Source organism: Athene noctua, chromosome 4 (genome assembly GCF_965140245.1).
Source record: "Athene noctua chromosome 4, bAthNoc1.hap1.1, whole genome shotgun sequence".
Taxonomy (NCBI): Eukaryota; Metazoa; Chordata; class Aves; order Strigiformes; family Strigidae; genus Athene; species Athene noctua.
In genome coordinates, this window is record NC_134040.1 from 28,261,424 (window position 1) to 28,280,632 (window position 19,209).

The following is a 19,209-nucleotide window of genomic DNA, read 5'->3' on the forward strand; positions in this document are numbered from 1 at the left end:
CATTGCTATTATAAAAAATGTTAGGTTCCTGTAAAACTAAAAGCAGCAAATAGATTTTTTGGGGGGCAGATAAAATTGTGGAGATTTGTATTTTGCTTGCTCAAATACAGTTCTGCCCTTCAGGAGACATTTTTAGGAGTTGTCTTTGTTTTGTGTGGTGCTTTTCTGCAGTGACAGCAGGCGGTGGTTTAGTGGCAATTTTAAAATATAACATTACTGTACAAAGTGTACAATAATGTTTTGGACAGCTACACCTCTTAGGAAAATCTAGATGACATTTCTAGTTTCCTCCCTCTGTTGTAGCAACTGCTCTGGGACAGTTCTTCAACATCACAAAGCAGGGTAACTCACACTTCTGTTAAAAAACCCCAAACCCCCCCACATAAATTCTGGATATGAATTAGTAATCATATAAGATGGCAAGTTGGGTTTTTTGAAACAAATAAATTTGTATTTTCCTTGATTTACTAGGTCTATTGAATATTTACATTATTGCTTTCCAGTTACTTTCTAGTATATGTATTATATATTAAACACTCAGAACAGAATCTTTTTTAAAATTATCATTTATTTCATATTTTTTCACTTTTACTACCTTCTCAATACAAATGTTTTTCTTTAAGCTGTAAGACTTTCAAAACACCATTATTGAAGTCATCTACCTGTTAGCTTGATTTTTTATTTCATTATCAGCCATTAGGCAAAAAAAGGTAAATCATATCATCTAATTTTGTTAATAGAACTTAATGCAATGTTAGGTAATCTAAAAATAAGTAAATAACTCTTTGCCCCTCCAAGAACCATAAACAGACTGTAACAAGGCTACCAGAAAATACATCTCAGAAAACTGTTAGAAGTGCAAAAAGCCCATAAAGTAAAGCACATGGGTATGCAATAAGAAGCTGCTGTCCTTCCATTGCCAATGCAGAGGTAAAAATTTTGGAGGCTGACAAACTGCACCATCCAATAATAAACAGAGCTAACAAAGTTCCCAGGATCCCCCTAGGAGAAAAAAAAAAAAAAAAAAAGAAAGAAACATGACAGAGTCCACTTGTTAGTAAATGTAGCATCATATTTTATCAAATTCAAGTTCATGTCTGGCAGTTTGTTATTGATAAGGTAACAGTCACTGGAAGAACCAAGGAGTGACTGACATCATGAAAGTCAAGCCTGAGAAACAAATTAAAATAGTAACAGAAAACAAAAAGGAGATTTCTTCAGCACGGATAAAAGTAGCAGCTTCATCAGAAGTACTGTTAAAAGGACAATGCATTTCCAAATAAATCTGCTGGGGCTCTAACAGATGCAGCAGCTATTTTAATTTTAAAGTTAGAAAAGATCCTATTGCAGCCAAAAGCATCTTGTAGAAGTTGTTAGGATCTAAAATGACGCTGCAAACCTACTCTTCCATCAGGCAGCCTGATGACCTGGAGGGCTTGCATTTCTGTAACACATGGCACAGGTTTTAAGTCTGCCTCAGACTCTGAGGAGAGGCAATAAGTCTCTTAAAGAATTGCGCCTCAGCTGACTGGGCAGAAAGGTGGTAACTGCCTCCCAGCAGAAAGCTCAACTGGTCTTTTAAAAAAAGGTGCACACTGAGTAGAAAGTAAGGGATGGGAAAAGAGCCACTGAGGAAAAATATTTTGTTCACCCTGGCATCCTTCTCTGCATACTGAAAGGATGGTGGCTTTCCACACTGCCCCTTGGTGACAGCTGGGCCCTTCTGAAGTTACATTCTGCCACCTCTCAAGTGCAGGGTAGCATGGAGAACTGATGATTATGGGGCTATGGTCCAAAGCCCACTGAAATATTCCGGCAGATTACAGAGAGCTCACTATTAAACCCTGTAGGAACAAAATCTTGCCAATAAGTAATGTTCCACATATGCTTTATTTGCACTCCGTATTTGCAGCCTGCTTCTGTAAAATGCATGAGATCAGGCGCGTAAAACGCTGCTGAATTACATAATGAGATTGGCTGCGTTACACACTTTTGCTGTGTCAGGCTCAAGGACTTTGAGAATGAATGAATCTCTGCCACTTGCTAAAGGACTTTCTAGTGCCCCACTCTTCCAAAGTATCAGCAAGACAGAACCAGAAGTGAGAAACAGACAACATATATTTACTTAGGCCAATTTATCAGAAATAATCTCCACTAATACTATTATTGCAATTAAACCATGATGAGTAAAGCTCTCCTTATTTAATTGATTTAGTTTACTTAATGCAATCCTATAACATAGAACAGTTCATTTCCTAGCAATCCAGTCTCCAGACCAATGAGGTACTTGGTGTCAGCTCTTGGGACTTTGGGGGAGGAAAGAGAGAATTGATTTTAAGGTGATTCAGCACCTCATTGCAACTTCAACCCGTTAAAAAGAAAACATTAAAGACTGTGTGATTTAAAATCTTCAGCTTATGTGTCCTTTAAACCTACAGAGTGGCGTTCAAGGAAATTACACTGAGCTCTCTGAACCAAGTTCCTGGACTCTGCTCCAAGTGGAGATTCTAAGATGCTCACCTAAACAGCCAGAAATTCAGAGCTGGTATGGATGGCTCTTTGAGCAGGTACCCATGCTGGCAGAGGGATGGGCTGCAACAGGGACATATTGTGTGATGACAATTTTCAGCTAGTATAATGACTCTTTAGGGGGCTATCACAAGGTAGTAAAATTTAGAGCTGCAGCTGCTGTCTTGCACTGAAGTACAATGGCCTCTCATGGTTTGTTCCAGGACTGGCAGTGAACAGGATGGAAAGGTGACATAAAATCATATTGGAGCCAAGAGATACCTCTTAAAAATTCAGTCCTTGGTCTAACTGCATATTACTGCCAAAAGGAATAGTTTGGCTTTTCAGAGAGTTTGTGTCTGGCAATGTCCATGAGGGCCAAATCCTCAAGCATGGGAGAAGGGCAGAAGACAGATGTCATGCTCACAGTGACCAAGAGCACTAGGGGTGTACTGGCATGAGATTGAGCTGGGGGGACAGACATGAGTGGACCCTGTCCACTTCTCTCTCACAACCTGCAGATGTGGTCACCAAATGGGTCCTTTGCATCTGCAGGTCTAACTTCTTTCTCCACTCAGATTAATTTCCTTCACTGTTTAGTTAAAGAAATGGCTTGACCACTCTTTTCAGGGATTTAATAGTAAAGAATTTTTGTTGGTTTTTTTCCAGGAAAAAAGTCTGCTGATGTTTCTCCCAGAAAGATGGCCTAATCAACTTGGGCTCAGACATGATATCAGCATAGACGGGAACAAACAAATCTGGTTCCATGTAAGTTTGCATAAGATAACTGGTTTTCTCTTTGGTACAATTCAGTACCCAAAACATTAAAATGAAATAGCTAATCCTGAAAATTGAAAATGGTTGTATGTATCTTTGCAATAGATGTATGCTATATCTTACTTATATTTTCTGTGAAAACAAGCATCAAAGTTAGTTCTTTACACTTTGAAATAGACAGAAGTAACATTTTTACAAATATTTGAAAAGATCATGAATGTATTGTTGTTTACTATTTTAAATAAATTTCTAAATTAAAAATAATGAAATGCGTTTGGGATTTAAAAGTTACCACTTAACTTTAATAGCATGTTCGTAATAGTTAACCTTGGTACTTGCTGTGTTCAAGCAGTTTCATATGGCGAATGAGAAGGGGCTGCAGAATCCTGTACACAGGCACTTAATGTTATCAATTCATTTCATAAATAAAAGGTTAATTTTGTAAAGGCTATCACAGTATAGTATTTATAGATTTTCAAAAGATATGCTTTCTGTAATTTCACAACATTTTACAAATGTGTGGCGTATGCTTGGGGATTCCTTGTACAGACAACAGTACCCTTCACAGTTGTAACAGCTGGGTTAGAGTTCGTTCCATCTGTTCTATGATTATGTATCTGCACCTTTTATTAGGGTATATTATTAAACAGGTTAATCAAAAAAATATGGGAAGTGTAGGAGAACAAAGAAAAAATTACTTCTTCCGTGTCATTACTGTTCATCTCATCAAGGACAACTCAGAAACACTTTAATACATGGATTATGGTCAGGTTAACCCATCATACCTCCACAAAAACATGCAACAAGGATTGTGCCAAAGTCTTCATCACACTATATAATTTCCTTAAAAAATTATATTTACATATATAAAATTGATGTTTTTCCAAAGGAAACAAACAGGGGCACAGTCCTTATTCATCAGCTGCCAGGTCCCATATGTTACCCATTGAAGAGTTAAACATGTGAGTGAACAACAAAGGCTAAGGAGGGAAACCATTATTAATAACTTGTTAATGACAGATAAAAGTACTGCTCAAGGCCTTCAGGCAAGACCTGGAGCTTCCTTGTACTTTGCTGTATGTGAACAGAGAGGTAAACACAGTCTGTATCTCAAAAGTCTTACCGAATGAGGAGGAAGGAGAGGCTTGCATACAAATTTCCTATTCATAGGCATATTACTGAACACCCCCACACACGCGCATAGATACATATGCCACCACACATTTGTTTTTTCAAAGTTTTCACTTATTTTCAGATTTGCAATTATACCACAACTACACTCCAGGGTATACAACTCTACTACACCTTAAATACTTGTTCTAATGCTCCAAATCATTAAGGGTTGCTTGATTATCTCATTCTGTCACACAGAAGTCGATCTACATAAGGATGGAAGCCTGATATCATAAACAAAAAAGGTACAGGAGAAACAACTATATAAAACCAAAGTCTGGCAGTTGCTCTTAAAATTGATCCCTGAGTTTGGCCACTGATGGCTCTGCAAAACAGAAATCTCATCTGAGGCTGCTGCAAAAATCAGACATTGTCAGTTCAAGTGGGAAACAGTGGAATTAAGGACTCATCTTAAAATGAATCTATATCACTACTCTCAAACACAGTCCAGTTTTGTCCATTTCCACCTATACACACAAACAAAATGGTGTTTTTCTTTACAGTTTTGGAAGCCAAAATTCACTACCTAGCCATTTACAAAATGTTTTGCATAACACCAGCATTCTGACTTACTGTTCTCCATATGTTTCCTGCTGCCAGAGACTGGTACTTACTGTAGCGAGAAGATGACTGCAGAAGAGGACAGGATCACCATGGGCAGCAGGCAATAGCCCAAGACACTTGCAACACAGCCATGCGAGACTCCTGAGATGCTCATCAAGTTCAGTAGGGCATGTATAGCAAGGCACCCAATGGCACTCATGCCATACACATAGCCAAAATGAACTTTTCCTGCCTGGAACAAATATGAGTAAGCATGAAGCATCAGAAGTGAGCAAGTGATCGCAAAGTAGTGGGAGAAGACAGAAGGCAAGCATTAGGTTTGTTACTTTTTCTTGTTGACACTCTCTGCTTCGCCTACATCAGTTCAATTGTAAAACACAGATGATACTTTTGGATGATTTTTGCATTAAAAAATTCCAAGGTACAATTGTGAGTATGTGCTTGTCACTAACTTAAAGTTATGAGGCCGATTCTCAGTTCTACTGTCATTGGGCTCTGAACAGGTCAGGAATTGGTTGGGGAGACTTGGGAAGGTCTAATTGGTAGCAAACTGAGAAGAAATTATGGAAAGCACATTTTAGTGCCAGGAAACATCCATCCAATAGGTGTATAAGGGGCTGTGGAAAAATGTCCTAAGTAAAATGATGACCTGACTTACTTGATATGCTTCCCATTTTACTACAAACCCCAGCTTTAAGCAGACCTGCAAAAAACTAGTAAAACCTTGCTGAAAGTATGCTAGTTTTCAGGGTGAATGTGTCCATTCTTCCCTTGACTACCATGGGAAAGACACATCCCTGTGGTTAGATCAATACAACACATTCATTTCAACATAAACCTGAGTAGTAACTGTCAGCTTGTGTTCTTTTTTTTTTTTTTCCAATGAATGAAAAAATCCCCAGGTGTTTTTTCTTCCAGGTTTTATCCTTTGTGTGAATTTAGTGCCTGTGAAAGGTACCAGCCTGACAGCCTGGAGCCTGATGTTTTCTAATTTATACACAAAGCTAGTACAACAGGCAACAGTGGCCCCAGCACCACCGATTTCTTCATCTCCTGCCATCATTTTGAAAGATCACCTCCAGGCATGAGGGCATTGTTCACTCCCAAAAATGAACAGTCACAAAAGACTGTTAAACATTTTTTCTCTCTCTTTAAGCTTCTAACAAATGAAATACCGAATATTGACTATGCACATTTTCACATCTCTACATCAGAAATAAACATTTGTACATCAGAAATAAACAGTGATTGAGATGAAGATGGTTTTGTTTACTTTGTCTTGGAACATTGTATCCTAATGAGAACATGCATTTGTGACGAAGAAAGATCAAACCTGAGACTCAACCCTGAAGTCAGGACCATGGAATAAATTCCTCAAATGAAGGGCCACAACGTATCACCTTCCTAACACACAGTAATATGTATAGACATAGTTAAAACAGGTGTGTTTGTGCATACACACGCACACCCATATATGCACACATCATATATAGCATATGATAAACTAATAAACTACATGAAAACCAAAACTAATAGAGAGTCTCAGTTTCCTAATCATTTTGTAGTTTATGGTTGGATTCTCTTGTGATGGATAAGGTGAAAATATTATTGAAGCTATTTTCATGGTTTACAATACTTACAAGTATCTCCTCCATGATAGTTAAGGAGGACTGAGAAGACCTCTCACTTTACTTATCCATACAATTTAATAAAATCTGAGGGAAACCAACTTTGAGGACCCTCCTTCTCTGCCCCCTCTTCCTGTATCCATTTGTGTGGAAACTGATCACGGGATGCCAGCAGTATCTGAGCTGAACAGAGACAAAGCCATGCAGTTGAGAGAGCCTAATCTAGTGATGGCACAGCTTGAACGTCCTAATGTTGCAGGCTGGTGACAGCTCATCAGGTCTAGTAGGGGAGCAGGGCACGCTTATGTGAAAGGCAGCCTCAGTTAATATGACCTGCCTCTACATCAGCTGCATGTTTTGCTGATCGAGGATCACTCAGACACCAGAGTGAAAAGAGTAGGGTTATTTTACTGTTAATAATTAAAGGATATAACCAAGTAATACAGAAGATAAGCAATAACAAAAATACAGAATGGTATACTTAATTATTACTACATACAGTTAACTATAGAAAATAAGAACAAGCAAGGTAATGCACCTAATCATTTCTACACAATGGGGAGAACAGTGATTAAGAAAGATCCATCACCACTTGGATATGTTACCACCATCCAGATCCGCAGTCACTGGGGGACCCGGTTGCAGTGAGGATTTGGAGTATTTTTCCCCGCAAGTGGGAAATCCTACGCGATGCGTCCACCCGTAGGGGAGGCATCCAAAGACATGTCAAGAGGGTCCAGCCTTACATACCAAAAATCAGCAAGTTAGAATCACTTTCACCTTTGTTTTGAGTGGAAACATCTGTTTTCATCCTCCTGTTGGATTCTACCCAAAGCCTGGCCAGGGCTCGGTGGGGGAGAACCAAGGGAGTTTCTAACAAGGCCAGACACTGAGTTCTGAGCCTTGAACAAGGATAAACACGGAAAGTTGGATACACATTCTCACAGCACTTCACCCTCACTACTGATTATATTCTGTCTAAGCTACATCTTTCACTAGTGAAATTACATATTTTGCTAATGATCAGATACTAATAATTAATGCTAATGGTAATACAGATTTTACTAATTAACAGATACTAATAATGGATAATGTTTAGTTGTGAGGTTCATCTAGAGGTCAACTTTGTTTCAGGGCCTATTATTCAGGCCCTAGCCCTACACACCATTATCCTGTTTTCAGCTTGACCTGACTCACTGCTGAGCTCTCCTCTGGTTTCAGTTGTCAAGGTAGGTCAGGTACAGCCAGGTTGTCTATATCCTCACAATGTCCCAAGTGCTGGCCTTTCCCTTGCTCCGTGTTCTGCCATAAGGGAATGATCTATTCCTGAACTAACAGCTTAAGAAATCTTCCTATTTATGTACAGTCCTTTGCTAGAATTTGCATACTACTGGTATAAAATAATGAGGAAAAATTGTTTCTCCAAGTGAAACCAATGATAGCTAGAGATAGTGTGGGAGAGCAACACCAGCTCAGATTATTGTCAATTACAATTTCAGTCATTAAATGTTTGTAGTAAGTTTAACATCTGCAACAATTTGGTCAGTTTTACTATCGACACTAAGAAAAGCTCTGTCTCAAACAGATGCAACAACCACTACAGACTGTTTCAGTGTATTTAATTATTCGACACAGCAATATTTAGCATCTTAGTTTAAGATTAAGAAATTACTGAGACAGAGATGATGGGAGCACTAACACTAGCACTAGTAGTTAACTGAAGTCTCCACTTGGTGAAATGTTTGATTTGCAGTGCAGGGGAATGAGAGAGGAAAAAAAAAAAAAGCAGCTGAACATGTTGGTTCCAATTCTAGTCTTTCTTAACACATGTAAATATATTGAGTCATACACACAGGAATACTCCCAATTCACAGTGATGAAAGTAAAACCAGAATCAAGCTTGATTAGTCTGGCAGGCTTTGATGAATGGAAAGAGCTAGATTTGTCCTGTGGAAGGAACAAGGTTAGAAGAATGTCAAACTCTGTGTGCTTGTTTGCATCTGCCTAGAGTGGGTACTACTATCCTTAGTTTAAGTGGATGGGGAAGTCTGATTTTGTACGAATGACTATGTAATATGCAAAGCAGCTGAGATTTGGGCTTCTGCTACCTTTCACACTATCTTCAATGGAGTTGCCCTGTTTTACACCAGTATGAAGAAGATCAAGTCCTGCTGCCAGGCTAACAAACCTTTCCTCTTTTTCTCTGTCCTCTGAAAGAACTGCTACCATTTGAAGAATATATTTGCATATTTTTCCATAGTTAAAAAGCTGAAACTAAATAAAATTTATAAATTATTTTTGGAAACAAGCTCTCAACCAAATTGTGTTCCTGGTGCTATTAGAAGAGAATTATTCAAGTACAGAAAGATATCATAGCTTACACAGCTGAAGAGTCACTTTAGTATTCAAATGCATCTGAGATAAAACATGCAGCCTGAATTTATAAGATGGCACATGGAAGTCCCATAGTCTTATTGCTGTGAAGTTGTGGCACAAAAACATTAGATTGTATCAGAGGAGTTCTGCTGGCCTAAAACTGGAGCATTGAAACTAGTTGTTTTTCTAAAAAGTTTAATATCCCAGAATAAATATAATAATTAAAGTAATTTATTTCAATAGTAGTAGTTTAATATTCCTTATAACTGTTGGCTATTCAGGGAGGAAAATCAACAACAACTCTTTTTGTCCTGTTCTTTCTTTTAGCTTTGCTTCCATTTTTTTCCTGATTATATATTCAGAATTTTCTCCTTCTATTCCCCTCTTATCTTTATTTATCTAGGTGGAAAATAGCCTGTCTTCTCTAGCTTCCCACCTTCTTTTCCTTTTATTCCCTTTCCTCCTGCCTCTTCCACCTTTTTAAAAGATTTTTATTTTTATAGGGACATAAATAATAATACTTGCCATTTATATTGCAGTTTGCACATTCAAGGTACTGCACTGACATTACAAATTGAGTAAGAATTTGCAAGAGTCTTCTGATTCAGCACTATTTATCACAGAGGAAATGGAGAATTAGAGCCCCATTTCTCTCACCTCTTGCAGAACAGTAAAGCCCTTCCCAGAATGGTTCCACCTTATCCCTGTCTGATGAATCGCTGCCGACAATCATCGCTGTACTTCAGCAGCAGTGGTGAGCCCCTGTTGTCAGTGATAAATAGATGAATTTGGGAGTACTGTACGATCCCTGTTCAACTTTCCTCCTGTAGAAAAGCTATATTAATAAAGAGGAAAGAGGTTGAGCACAGGCTACCATGTTTTGCTTAGCAGATGATGTAGGAAAAGAATATAACCTAGGAAAGGACTAGCAAAATTTAAAGGAAGGTATGGCAAATTTGAGGTGGGAAGGAAAAGTCTGTTTTCATTTTCTTTTTCAAATTATTTTAGTTACATGGTTTTTTAGATATCTCTGCACTACCCAAAATAACATTGAGGGAAGATAATTTCAGAACAGTAGTAAATGTTAGAAAAAACAGGCTGGTCTGCTATGCCTTTTTATTCCCTCTTTTAAAACCTCCTTTTTAGGTCCTTAGCTAGTACACACTGCTATGCTTCGGGTGTTCAGAGCCTCCCCAGGATATATATACACTGTCCTTTGTTCATATTAAATCCCACTCCAAAAAATGATGTGATCTTTTCTTTCCACTGCAAGGAATACATCACTTCACCTGTATTATATCTACATTACATTTAAACTTTATGCAGGTACTTTCAATGCAATAATCTCAGAACAAATTGGCAGCAAATGACTCATTTTATGCCAGTACTACATCTTCTGCAATTCACATGAATTATCACCTAGGCATTAGCTTGTTAAAAAAGAAATCCTTTAAGATTTCTACCACAACATACCAGCAGCAATGTTGCTCCAAGGGCCAAACAGAAAACCATAGGTCCGGTGAGGTCTGTCTCATTCATAATGCTGCCATCTGCAGGCTTCATTGGATTTAGAACTGTTAATGTTTTTTGCCATATATGCTCAAAATTGATCCCAAGTTCTGCAATGAGAAATTCCAGGATTGTTAATTACTCACAAGAACAAAATTAGATACCATAAAACCCCAAACAAGCAAACAAATTAGTTGTTTAGTGAAGATAATATTGTAGGATGACATATTCTGTAGAAGCAACATGATGTCCCTGCTATATACCCAATAGATCTGAGAGTTAGCTCTGACGCTAATTGGAATATTAATTTATTAAATCCCATTTTAGGCAGTGAACCAAAAAACGTCATCAGCATTTTAAAGTTAATATTTGTTTATTCTATATTTAAAACACGTATATCAAATGCCACACTAAGTTAGATGTTGAATAATATGCTAATTAACTGTAACTGCAGAATTCAAGATACTGTAGAACACTGAGGACAGAGACATATGCTTTAATTCTGGCAAATCTGACAAGAGATGTGTCTTAAGCCTGAACTGCCAGAGGCACTTAAAAATGACATTCCTCCCTTCAAGGCAAGTTAATAATACTTTCTACAGTGCTTTATAAGCTTTTCTTTTAGCATTTAAAAAGTAATTACTGAGGACCCCTAGAAACAGAACAAAGTTCTTTTCTGTTAAAGTTGATGGGAATTTTGCCATTAACTTTACTGGCATAAAGATTTCTCTTATAACTCCTGCAGAAAACCTTCAGCTTGCAAGCGTGAACATCTTCCTCAAGATGCTCCAGCAAGGGAAAAGTTAGGTTTAGAACTGGGTGCCAGAATTACTGAGACTGGCAATGTGTTAAATCTGCTTGGAAAGCTAAGTCTTTACCTTATTCCACCAATCCATCTCCTCAAGCTGAGCCAAAATGTTATATAAACAAGGTTTTTCTGTATTAAAATGTGTGTGTCTTCGGTCAGATTTATGTGGTACACAGATAGGAGCATCTCTGAAGCCCTGCAGATCAAAAGCAGTCGCATTTCAACATCCTTTTCACAGGGTGAGCTGCATGTGGAGTTAAATGCTTGGAGGTCTGAGAGGTAGAGATCTAGCAGTTATCTATATCAGAGTGATCTTGCTGGTTTTAAAGCAGTAGTAGTATCTTTTAAGTAGTAAAATCTCCACTTGCCTTCCAGTATGCAAAAGCAGGCTAAATTTGCCTTTTTACATTATGCTGAAATAATCACAAAGTCTCAATTTTTTTTTTAATGTAGTACAAGTATTTTGTAGACTACAAAATCAGCCACTAGCATTAGGATGGTTCAATCATCATAAAGAATGATATTGTTTGTGTAGTTAAATGATCAACTAATTGAAGCTGAAAGCAGATTTCTCAATTTCTTTCCCACTGAAACAAGATATTTAGCATCTTCAAACTATTAAATTTATTACTAGACATGCAAAAATGATTATTATCAGTATTTATTAATTATAGATGTTCCAATATGTATGCAGGATGGAGAAAAATATTTGGAGATGTGAATGCAAAACTTACTGTCATGCTGTCATCTAGTGGTGGTAAAGTATATACTATATGTGCCATAAGGGTGAATGAGTCCTTGGCAAATTCAAGTAAGAAAATGTAGGTTTGGGGGCCAGGGGCTGTTGGCTCAAGCTTACACAGCCAGGCTTGGCAGCTCTGCTGCTGTTTCTCTAGTGACTACCACTAGCTGGCAAAGAAAAGTGTAGGCACCTCCAGGAACCACACACATCGTCCATGGTTTTATTTTCACCTTCTAGCAAAGGAGGTTCCTCATCAAATCCATCAGCATAACTAAGATGAGAAAGAGTGTCAGGGCTGTACATTGGCTGCAAAATCTGGCCCGTGTAACTCTGAGGGAAGGGAAGCTTTTCCGATAGGGCAAAAGCACCGGCTGGAGGATTCTCTTCTGTCTGGCTCCTAGTACAAGAAGAAAACCACAGCAAAATAAGTAACTGCGAGTGACTTCACATTAGGTTAGAGCTGCTCACTATGTACCACAGTTTAAAGTTTTGCCTATTTTCAATTTGGGGAACCTGGAAATTTTCTGGGCACAGTATCCACTGTGTGTAGTGAATGCCAAGCTGCTGACCATGGCTTTGCTTCCCTTCACTGTAACCCCCTCTGAAACCAGGCGGGGCTCCTGCCAGCATGTTGCAGACCACTGCACCCACTTTTGTGCCCATCCAGCTCAGGCAATGGCACAGCACAGGCCTCCAGGCTGGGAGTGAGGAGAAAGCGAATTTAGGAGCTGTGAGGGAACCTACAAATTTAGGCCCTGTGAGGATTCTCACAAGTTTAGGCATTCCTGACTCTTCTACTAAGCAGCCTGGTGACACTCCTGAGATATGTCCATACTGCTAATGGAAGAGCTATATATTTAGATTTTTTTTCCTTGAATCTAAGAAGGAGCTTAAAGAATTTCTAGCAATATGTACCCTAAAATCCAAATTAATAACATGAAGTTCAGTTACTCCAATTAGGTAAACAACCTGTAACATCTGTACATATAAAAGTAGCACAAAACCCAATCCTTTATAAAGAAAGATTCAATTATAAGTCATTCTGCCTTGGGAAAGTCTAGATGAAGCTCTTTCTTACTTCTGCAAGCCCCAAAGCCAACCAGATCCATCAGTTGCTGAAGAGGGAAGCTGTAGCAACGCCCAACCTCCTGCTGCAGCTGTGTCGAAAACTTCTTATGGGGAAACCACTCAGAACTTTGACCTCAGTGTCCCTCTTCCATGGGCAGAAGTCACCAAAAGGTTTAAAAAATAAAAGCAAAAGATGAAATAAGATTCTTCTTGTCTTTCTACTACTATGGCTTGTAATTCCACTGTATTGATTATATAGCCTTTTTCTGCCAACTGAATTCTGGTTTTTGTCATTAATTTCTTTTGAGCTTTGAGATATACCTTTGTTCTCTCTCTCTTCTTTTTTTCTTTCTTTTCTTTTTTTTTTTTTTTAAGCATACTTACTTTCTGCTTCCACTGAGGTTTTCTTCCTGGTCATCTATGGTATAATTGGACTGGTAGAAGTCAAAGCGAAACTGCTCGAAATCTGACATTCTGGTTGGAAAAATAATTGCAAATATCAATAAAATAGCCTTTGCAACAAGCCAATATCTGTGTTTTGAATTGTTCTAAACTTAAATGAAAACAGAAAAGCCTAAAGCCACAAACTCAAGAGAATCTTTCTGTAGAAACTCATGATAATTTGGAAGTGACAAAAAATGACTCTATATTATTTTTTCGTTGTAACATGAGAAATTAATCTTGTTACTGTTAAGTTTTTTATATTAATTTACAAGTGGTATACAAGACTTTCTCTCTTGTTATTGTTACCAAAAATAACACAAGTAATTTTGAAAGAAGATATATATAATGCAAACTATTGTTTCCTACTTTAAAATAAAAACTCACGGCTATGTCTGAATGCTTAGAAATTAATGTTTTAAAGAAATATTCTGGGTTTCAAAAAAATTACTTTTTTCATCTATTTATGTTTTGCAATACTATATCTGACTATCAAAACAATAGAAAAATACAAATATATTCACTGAATTTGTTATTTCTGTTTAAGGATACTGTAGTTGGTATATTAGGAGTATCAGAGAAACATTCTCACTGGTTAGCTACATGCCTTTGAAAAGCATACTGAATGATTGAATAATAAAGAAAACACATTAAAACACATCTTTCATCCCTGCTGACCCATAGTTCAGCTCTGTAGCTACAGACTGATTAGACTAAGAAGGGAACAACTTGTCTGTTTTCCCTTCTACATTTGTGACTAACTGTTTTTATAACTATCTGAATTTTGCAGACTGGGGCCATTTCCTGTGTATAGGCAGGACTGATTGTCTGGATCATATATAAGCAATATTAGAAATGAAGCACATCATTGGTTCTGTAACACATCATGTTCTTTTTGGCATTACAGACTGCTTCAAATTGCAAAGATATTTATAGATTTAGTCTAGGTGCTTATGTTACTAGCATGGCTGACTATAAATCCATAAAACAGCTTCAAAATTGGCAGGTCCACCTCCCATGCCATGAGTAAAAGTATCCACAAGATTAAGGACTCATCCTGTTTCTCCTCAGTGTCACCTTTATGCTGAGTCACAGGGGGAAAAGATTTTATGCCTGCTCGGAGCATTGCATTGGTTCGGGGAGTCCCCCAACCACCAAGGGGTTGAGGCTGCAGGGTCCCTCTGGGGTTTGCCTGGTCCAACCCCCTGCCAAAAGCACGATCACTGACACCAGGCTGCTTAGGGTTGTGTCCAATTGGACTTTGAAAAGTCTGGCTTTGCCATCTTTACTACCTCACATAGGCAGTTATATTCATTGATTAGATCCCCCTGATCCCTCTCTCCTCACAACTAAAGTTCCTCAGCAGTTTAGGCAAAGGTCAGAGCAGAATTTGCCAGTAAATGCATAGACGTATGCATGCATTTAACCACCCAGCTAATCAAACTCTTAAAACACACAGAGAAGTTGTATACTCTGATAACCATAACCATATCCAATTTACTTAGATTTTCATGTAACAAATTCATCTCTCTTAGCATTTCCAGTTTTCTTCACTTTTGCCCTCTTTTCCAACTTTCCAAAGGCTATTGGCAAAAACATGCTTTTCCTCTCATGGTTACTCTCATAGGTATTTCTATATTTATCAAGCACACACTGCTTATGTAAAAGATCTTTGCAATTATCTTTGTAAGGTAAAAGTTATAAATACTAGTATTTCATCAAGGAACTTGAAATGCTGCATATGAAAGTTTCTAATTTGTATCCCAAAATCAGACTAATACGTGGGGACCCAATTCCTTCATTTACCTAGAGCATTCAAAGTAGAAGTTATTCTTACATTATTTTTTTAACTGCTGACCAATGATGCAGAATTTCCAAATTTAGAAGAGAAATAATTTTTACATTGTAAATACGAATTAATAGAAATTAATTGTTGTAAGCTATTTACTGTGGTTTTATTTGGAATTGCACACCAGTTATGCATTTGTTCAGTAAAGATTTTACGTGGAATACATTTTAAAATACTTTAGTTGGTACCTCTACCCCAATAGTTTAACTCCAGTAAGTCTTTAATCTTCTTTGCTGTCACTATAAGGAATGAAGTAATTACTTAACCAGGTATGCTACAATCTGTATAACAGAGTTCAGAAAAGTTAAATTTATTTTCCAAAAGAATTTGGAATTAAGGTTACTCACTTTTTAAGGTATTTGATGAAAACTCCAGTCAGTTGAATTTACGTGTTGTTAAACACCTAAAATATCCCCTTGCTTCAACAGCGATGAGCTTAGTGCTATTTATAAGATTCTAAATCTGATCTTTGAACAGATGCATATGAAGGAAAAAACCCCCACAACCTGTCAATATCATGGCCAGCATTTAACAAGAACAACAATAAGAAGAAATAGATAGGAATCTTCAAGTAAAGCAGAACAAAATGAACAAATACTGTTCCATATATTTCAACCCATTAATCTAGGTTGTAGTTTAGAGCTTCCTTCTTAAGCAGCTATTTATGAAGATCTTAGTGGGGCCCTCACGAGCTGAGCTGTTAGATATTAAAAAGTTTTACAATGTGTTAAATATCTGTTAAACTAGTAGTGTAAATACATTGACTTGGATGTCTGTTTCCAGCAGGCGCTCCCGCAGCGTGCGCTACGGGACACACGCAGCCTTAGAGCCGTTCCTTGTGTCTGGTAGTAGGAGCTTTGGCTCACATGGCTCCTGGGGAGCAGGCGATGCTCCCAGAGGCCGTGGCAGCGGAGTGAGGGAGTGGAAAGGCACCATGGGGCCCAGTCTGTCCACTGGTCCAAGGCCAGGGCCTTGTTCTCCAGCACATCCCCTGCCCCACTGCTTCTCCAGGAGCTCTTGCCCATTTGCAAAGCAGGCTCTTGCAGTGCAGCACCCACCTTGCCAGGATCAGGACAAGTCACTACTTAAAAGACAGGGAACCCTGCTCTGCTTCTGACGGCCTTTATTGAATGTGTAGGCATCAGATTCATGGTTAATTTTTTTCACGCAATGTTCAGTGTGATAGTCCCTTCATTACCTGAGCCATTCTGAATAAAACATTAGGAACCTCTGTTCTATAGTCCTGGCTACTAGAAAACTTGTAGCACGGTATGGATTTTGAAACTGCATTTGAACTTCAAAGACAATTTTTCTATTTACACATGGTTTAGTATCAGACACTTAAGCAGTGATAACAGATGCTGCCTTTTTCACTTATTTATTGGATAGCTTCCCAATGAGTGCCCGGGCTGGTTAATTTAAGGAATGGTACATTAAATGGGATGTATTATCAGGCCATTAATCTATGCCTCAGGTGCATAGTAAATTCTGTGAGGTTGAAGGCCAAATGACTTCAATTTCATTAGAATAATCATGCCTGGTTAGTACATGACCTACAATGTTATGAAAGAATTATAATATAGGTGCATATTTAAATAAGAAAAAATGAAGTATACAAAGTTTTCCTTCAGTATATATGTCCAAAAAAAGGAGCCCAGAAGTGAAGGATGATAACTAGAAAAAGCTAACATGAGTGTAATCTGACTATGATATTTATTAGAGCTATTGCTAAGTCTCCCTAATGATCTTAAACTTCTCTCCTGCCATTTCCAGAGTAAGGGTTCATGCTGCTACACCCTTCAAGATGAATTCTCAGTTTCAATTCTTAGCAAACTGCTAATCTCTATGATTCTAATCGTCTCAGTTTAGATAATATGGTTTGATCTTGTTTATACCAAATCAGTGGGGACGATGATACAGGATTAATTTCTATCCTTCAGGAAGATAATTAAAAAAAAAAAAAAATTTCTGTAGGGATAGAAAAAACCTAATTTGCTACGGTTATGCCTGTTTATTTTAATTACAAAAAGACTTAGTTATTTTTGCTACTTTCTGTTCGAAAGAGTGTTATATCTCTCTCTCTCTATATATATACACACTGCATACAAATATGTACACATATATACATATATGCATACTGGCTGCCAGATAAGGACTGGGAATAATGAGCAGACAAGTCACTTCAGAGAAATAATTTAAATAGAAAAAATTACAATGACTGATAGTGGGGAATGGTTGAAGAATATTTTAATAGTTTAAATAGTTTATTAATTTTTGTTTTAATTTTAGTTTAATTTTAAAAAATAAAAAGAAGAAAAGATTAAGTAGTTCATAGGAAAGTGACCAATAGCAACAAGAACTGTCCAAGTGTATTAGAAGCAGACAGAATCATACCAGTACTGCCATTCTCTTATCAGATGAAAAAGTAGAGAGCAATAAACCAAAAAAACAAAAAGACAGAAACATTAAATTAGAAATTCTCAAATCAACATTTAAAAATTCTACATCTAAAAGTTTTAGAAAAGCTGGTCAAAAACTTTCTACATTGTTGTGAAACAACAGGAAAGTCTGAGAAGATCAAAATGAAGTAAATACACCATCTTGCAAAAGGCTAAATGAGATGCCCTGAGTAATTACTGGCCTGTCACCATGAGATTAATCCTAGCAAATTATGGGCTCAAATAATAAATAACTGAATCGATTCATCCAATCAACATGGGCTTTTGGAATCTAGCTCATTACAAACTAATTTATTTTCTAATAAGATTTGTAGTTGGGAAAGGTAACCACTGATGACCTGTATTTATACAAGGCATTTTACTTGATTTTGCTTCAATATAGAACCATCACTGCTTAATGGGACAACCATTATACTGATTCAATAAGTGCTATCTCATGTGTCTCAAATGTAATTGTAAAAGAGGGGACAGTTTCTAATGGTGCATCACAGGGTAGAAACTTTACAAACCTCACACTTGGAAGGAAAATCTACCAATCAGAGCCAGTCACAGGGTCGTTTGACCAGAATCTGTTAGGGCAAAACAGACAGCAAATAATAAAAATGATTCTTGAACCTATTAGTCAATCGTAAAATAAAACTCAGAGTAGAAGAGCTCGAAAATTTTCAAAGTGACAGCAGCAGCTGACCACAAGAGCAATTTCTCAAAAGTTCTAGAAAGTTTCCTCTAACAGGACATCTAATGACCAGATGAGATATATTTTAGTTCAGGTAAGGGATTAATTCAGTAACACCCCATGACCTTCATTTATCCAGTACAACAAACTAGATAGCTGTCTTGGATCTGGCAGGGATGGAGTCAATTTTCCCCGTAGCAGCCCCCACAGTGCTGTGAAGGGTGTTGATAACACACCAGGTTTTGGCTGCTGCTGAACAGTGCTCCCACAGCATCAGGGCTGTCTCTCCAACATCCCCCCCTCACTAGTAGGCTGGGGGTGGGAAAGATCTTGGGAGGCGACACAGCCAGGAGAACTGACCCAAACTGACCAAAGGGATATTCCACACCATATGATATCTGCTCAGCAATAAAAGCTAAGAGAAAGGCGGAGGAGGGGAGGCAGGTGTTATTATGACGTTTGTCTTCCAGAGCAACCCCTACAACGTACTGAAACCCTACTTCCCGGGAAGTGGCTGGACATAGCCTGCTGAATGGAAGTAGAGAATAATCCTTTGTTTTCCTTTGCTTCTGTGTGTGGCCTTTGCTTTTGCTTTATTAAATTGACTCAGATGGGTTTTTTCCATCTTATT

At 37.8% G+C, this 19,209-nt stretch overlaps 1 protein-coding gene across 1 annotated transcript; it reads right to left on the reverse strand.

Annotated features, from left to right (window-relative positions):
* Positions 1-612: 612 nt before the first annotated feature.
* YIPF7 (Yip1 domain family member 7) lies at positions 613-13,626 on the reverse strand. Its single transcript, XM_074903818.1, has 5 exons — positions 13,538-13,626; positions 12,316-12,482; positions 10,500-10,645; positions 5,073-5,254; positions 613-1,002 (listed from the first exon to the last, which is right to left on the reverse strand). Exons 1-5 carry the CDS (start codon positions 13,624-13,626, stop codon positions 840-842), a joined length of 747 nt encoding a protein of 248 aa, XP_074759919.1. The 3' UTR covers positions 613-839.
* Positions 13,627-19,209: the final 5,583 nt, after the last annotated feature.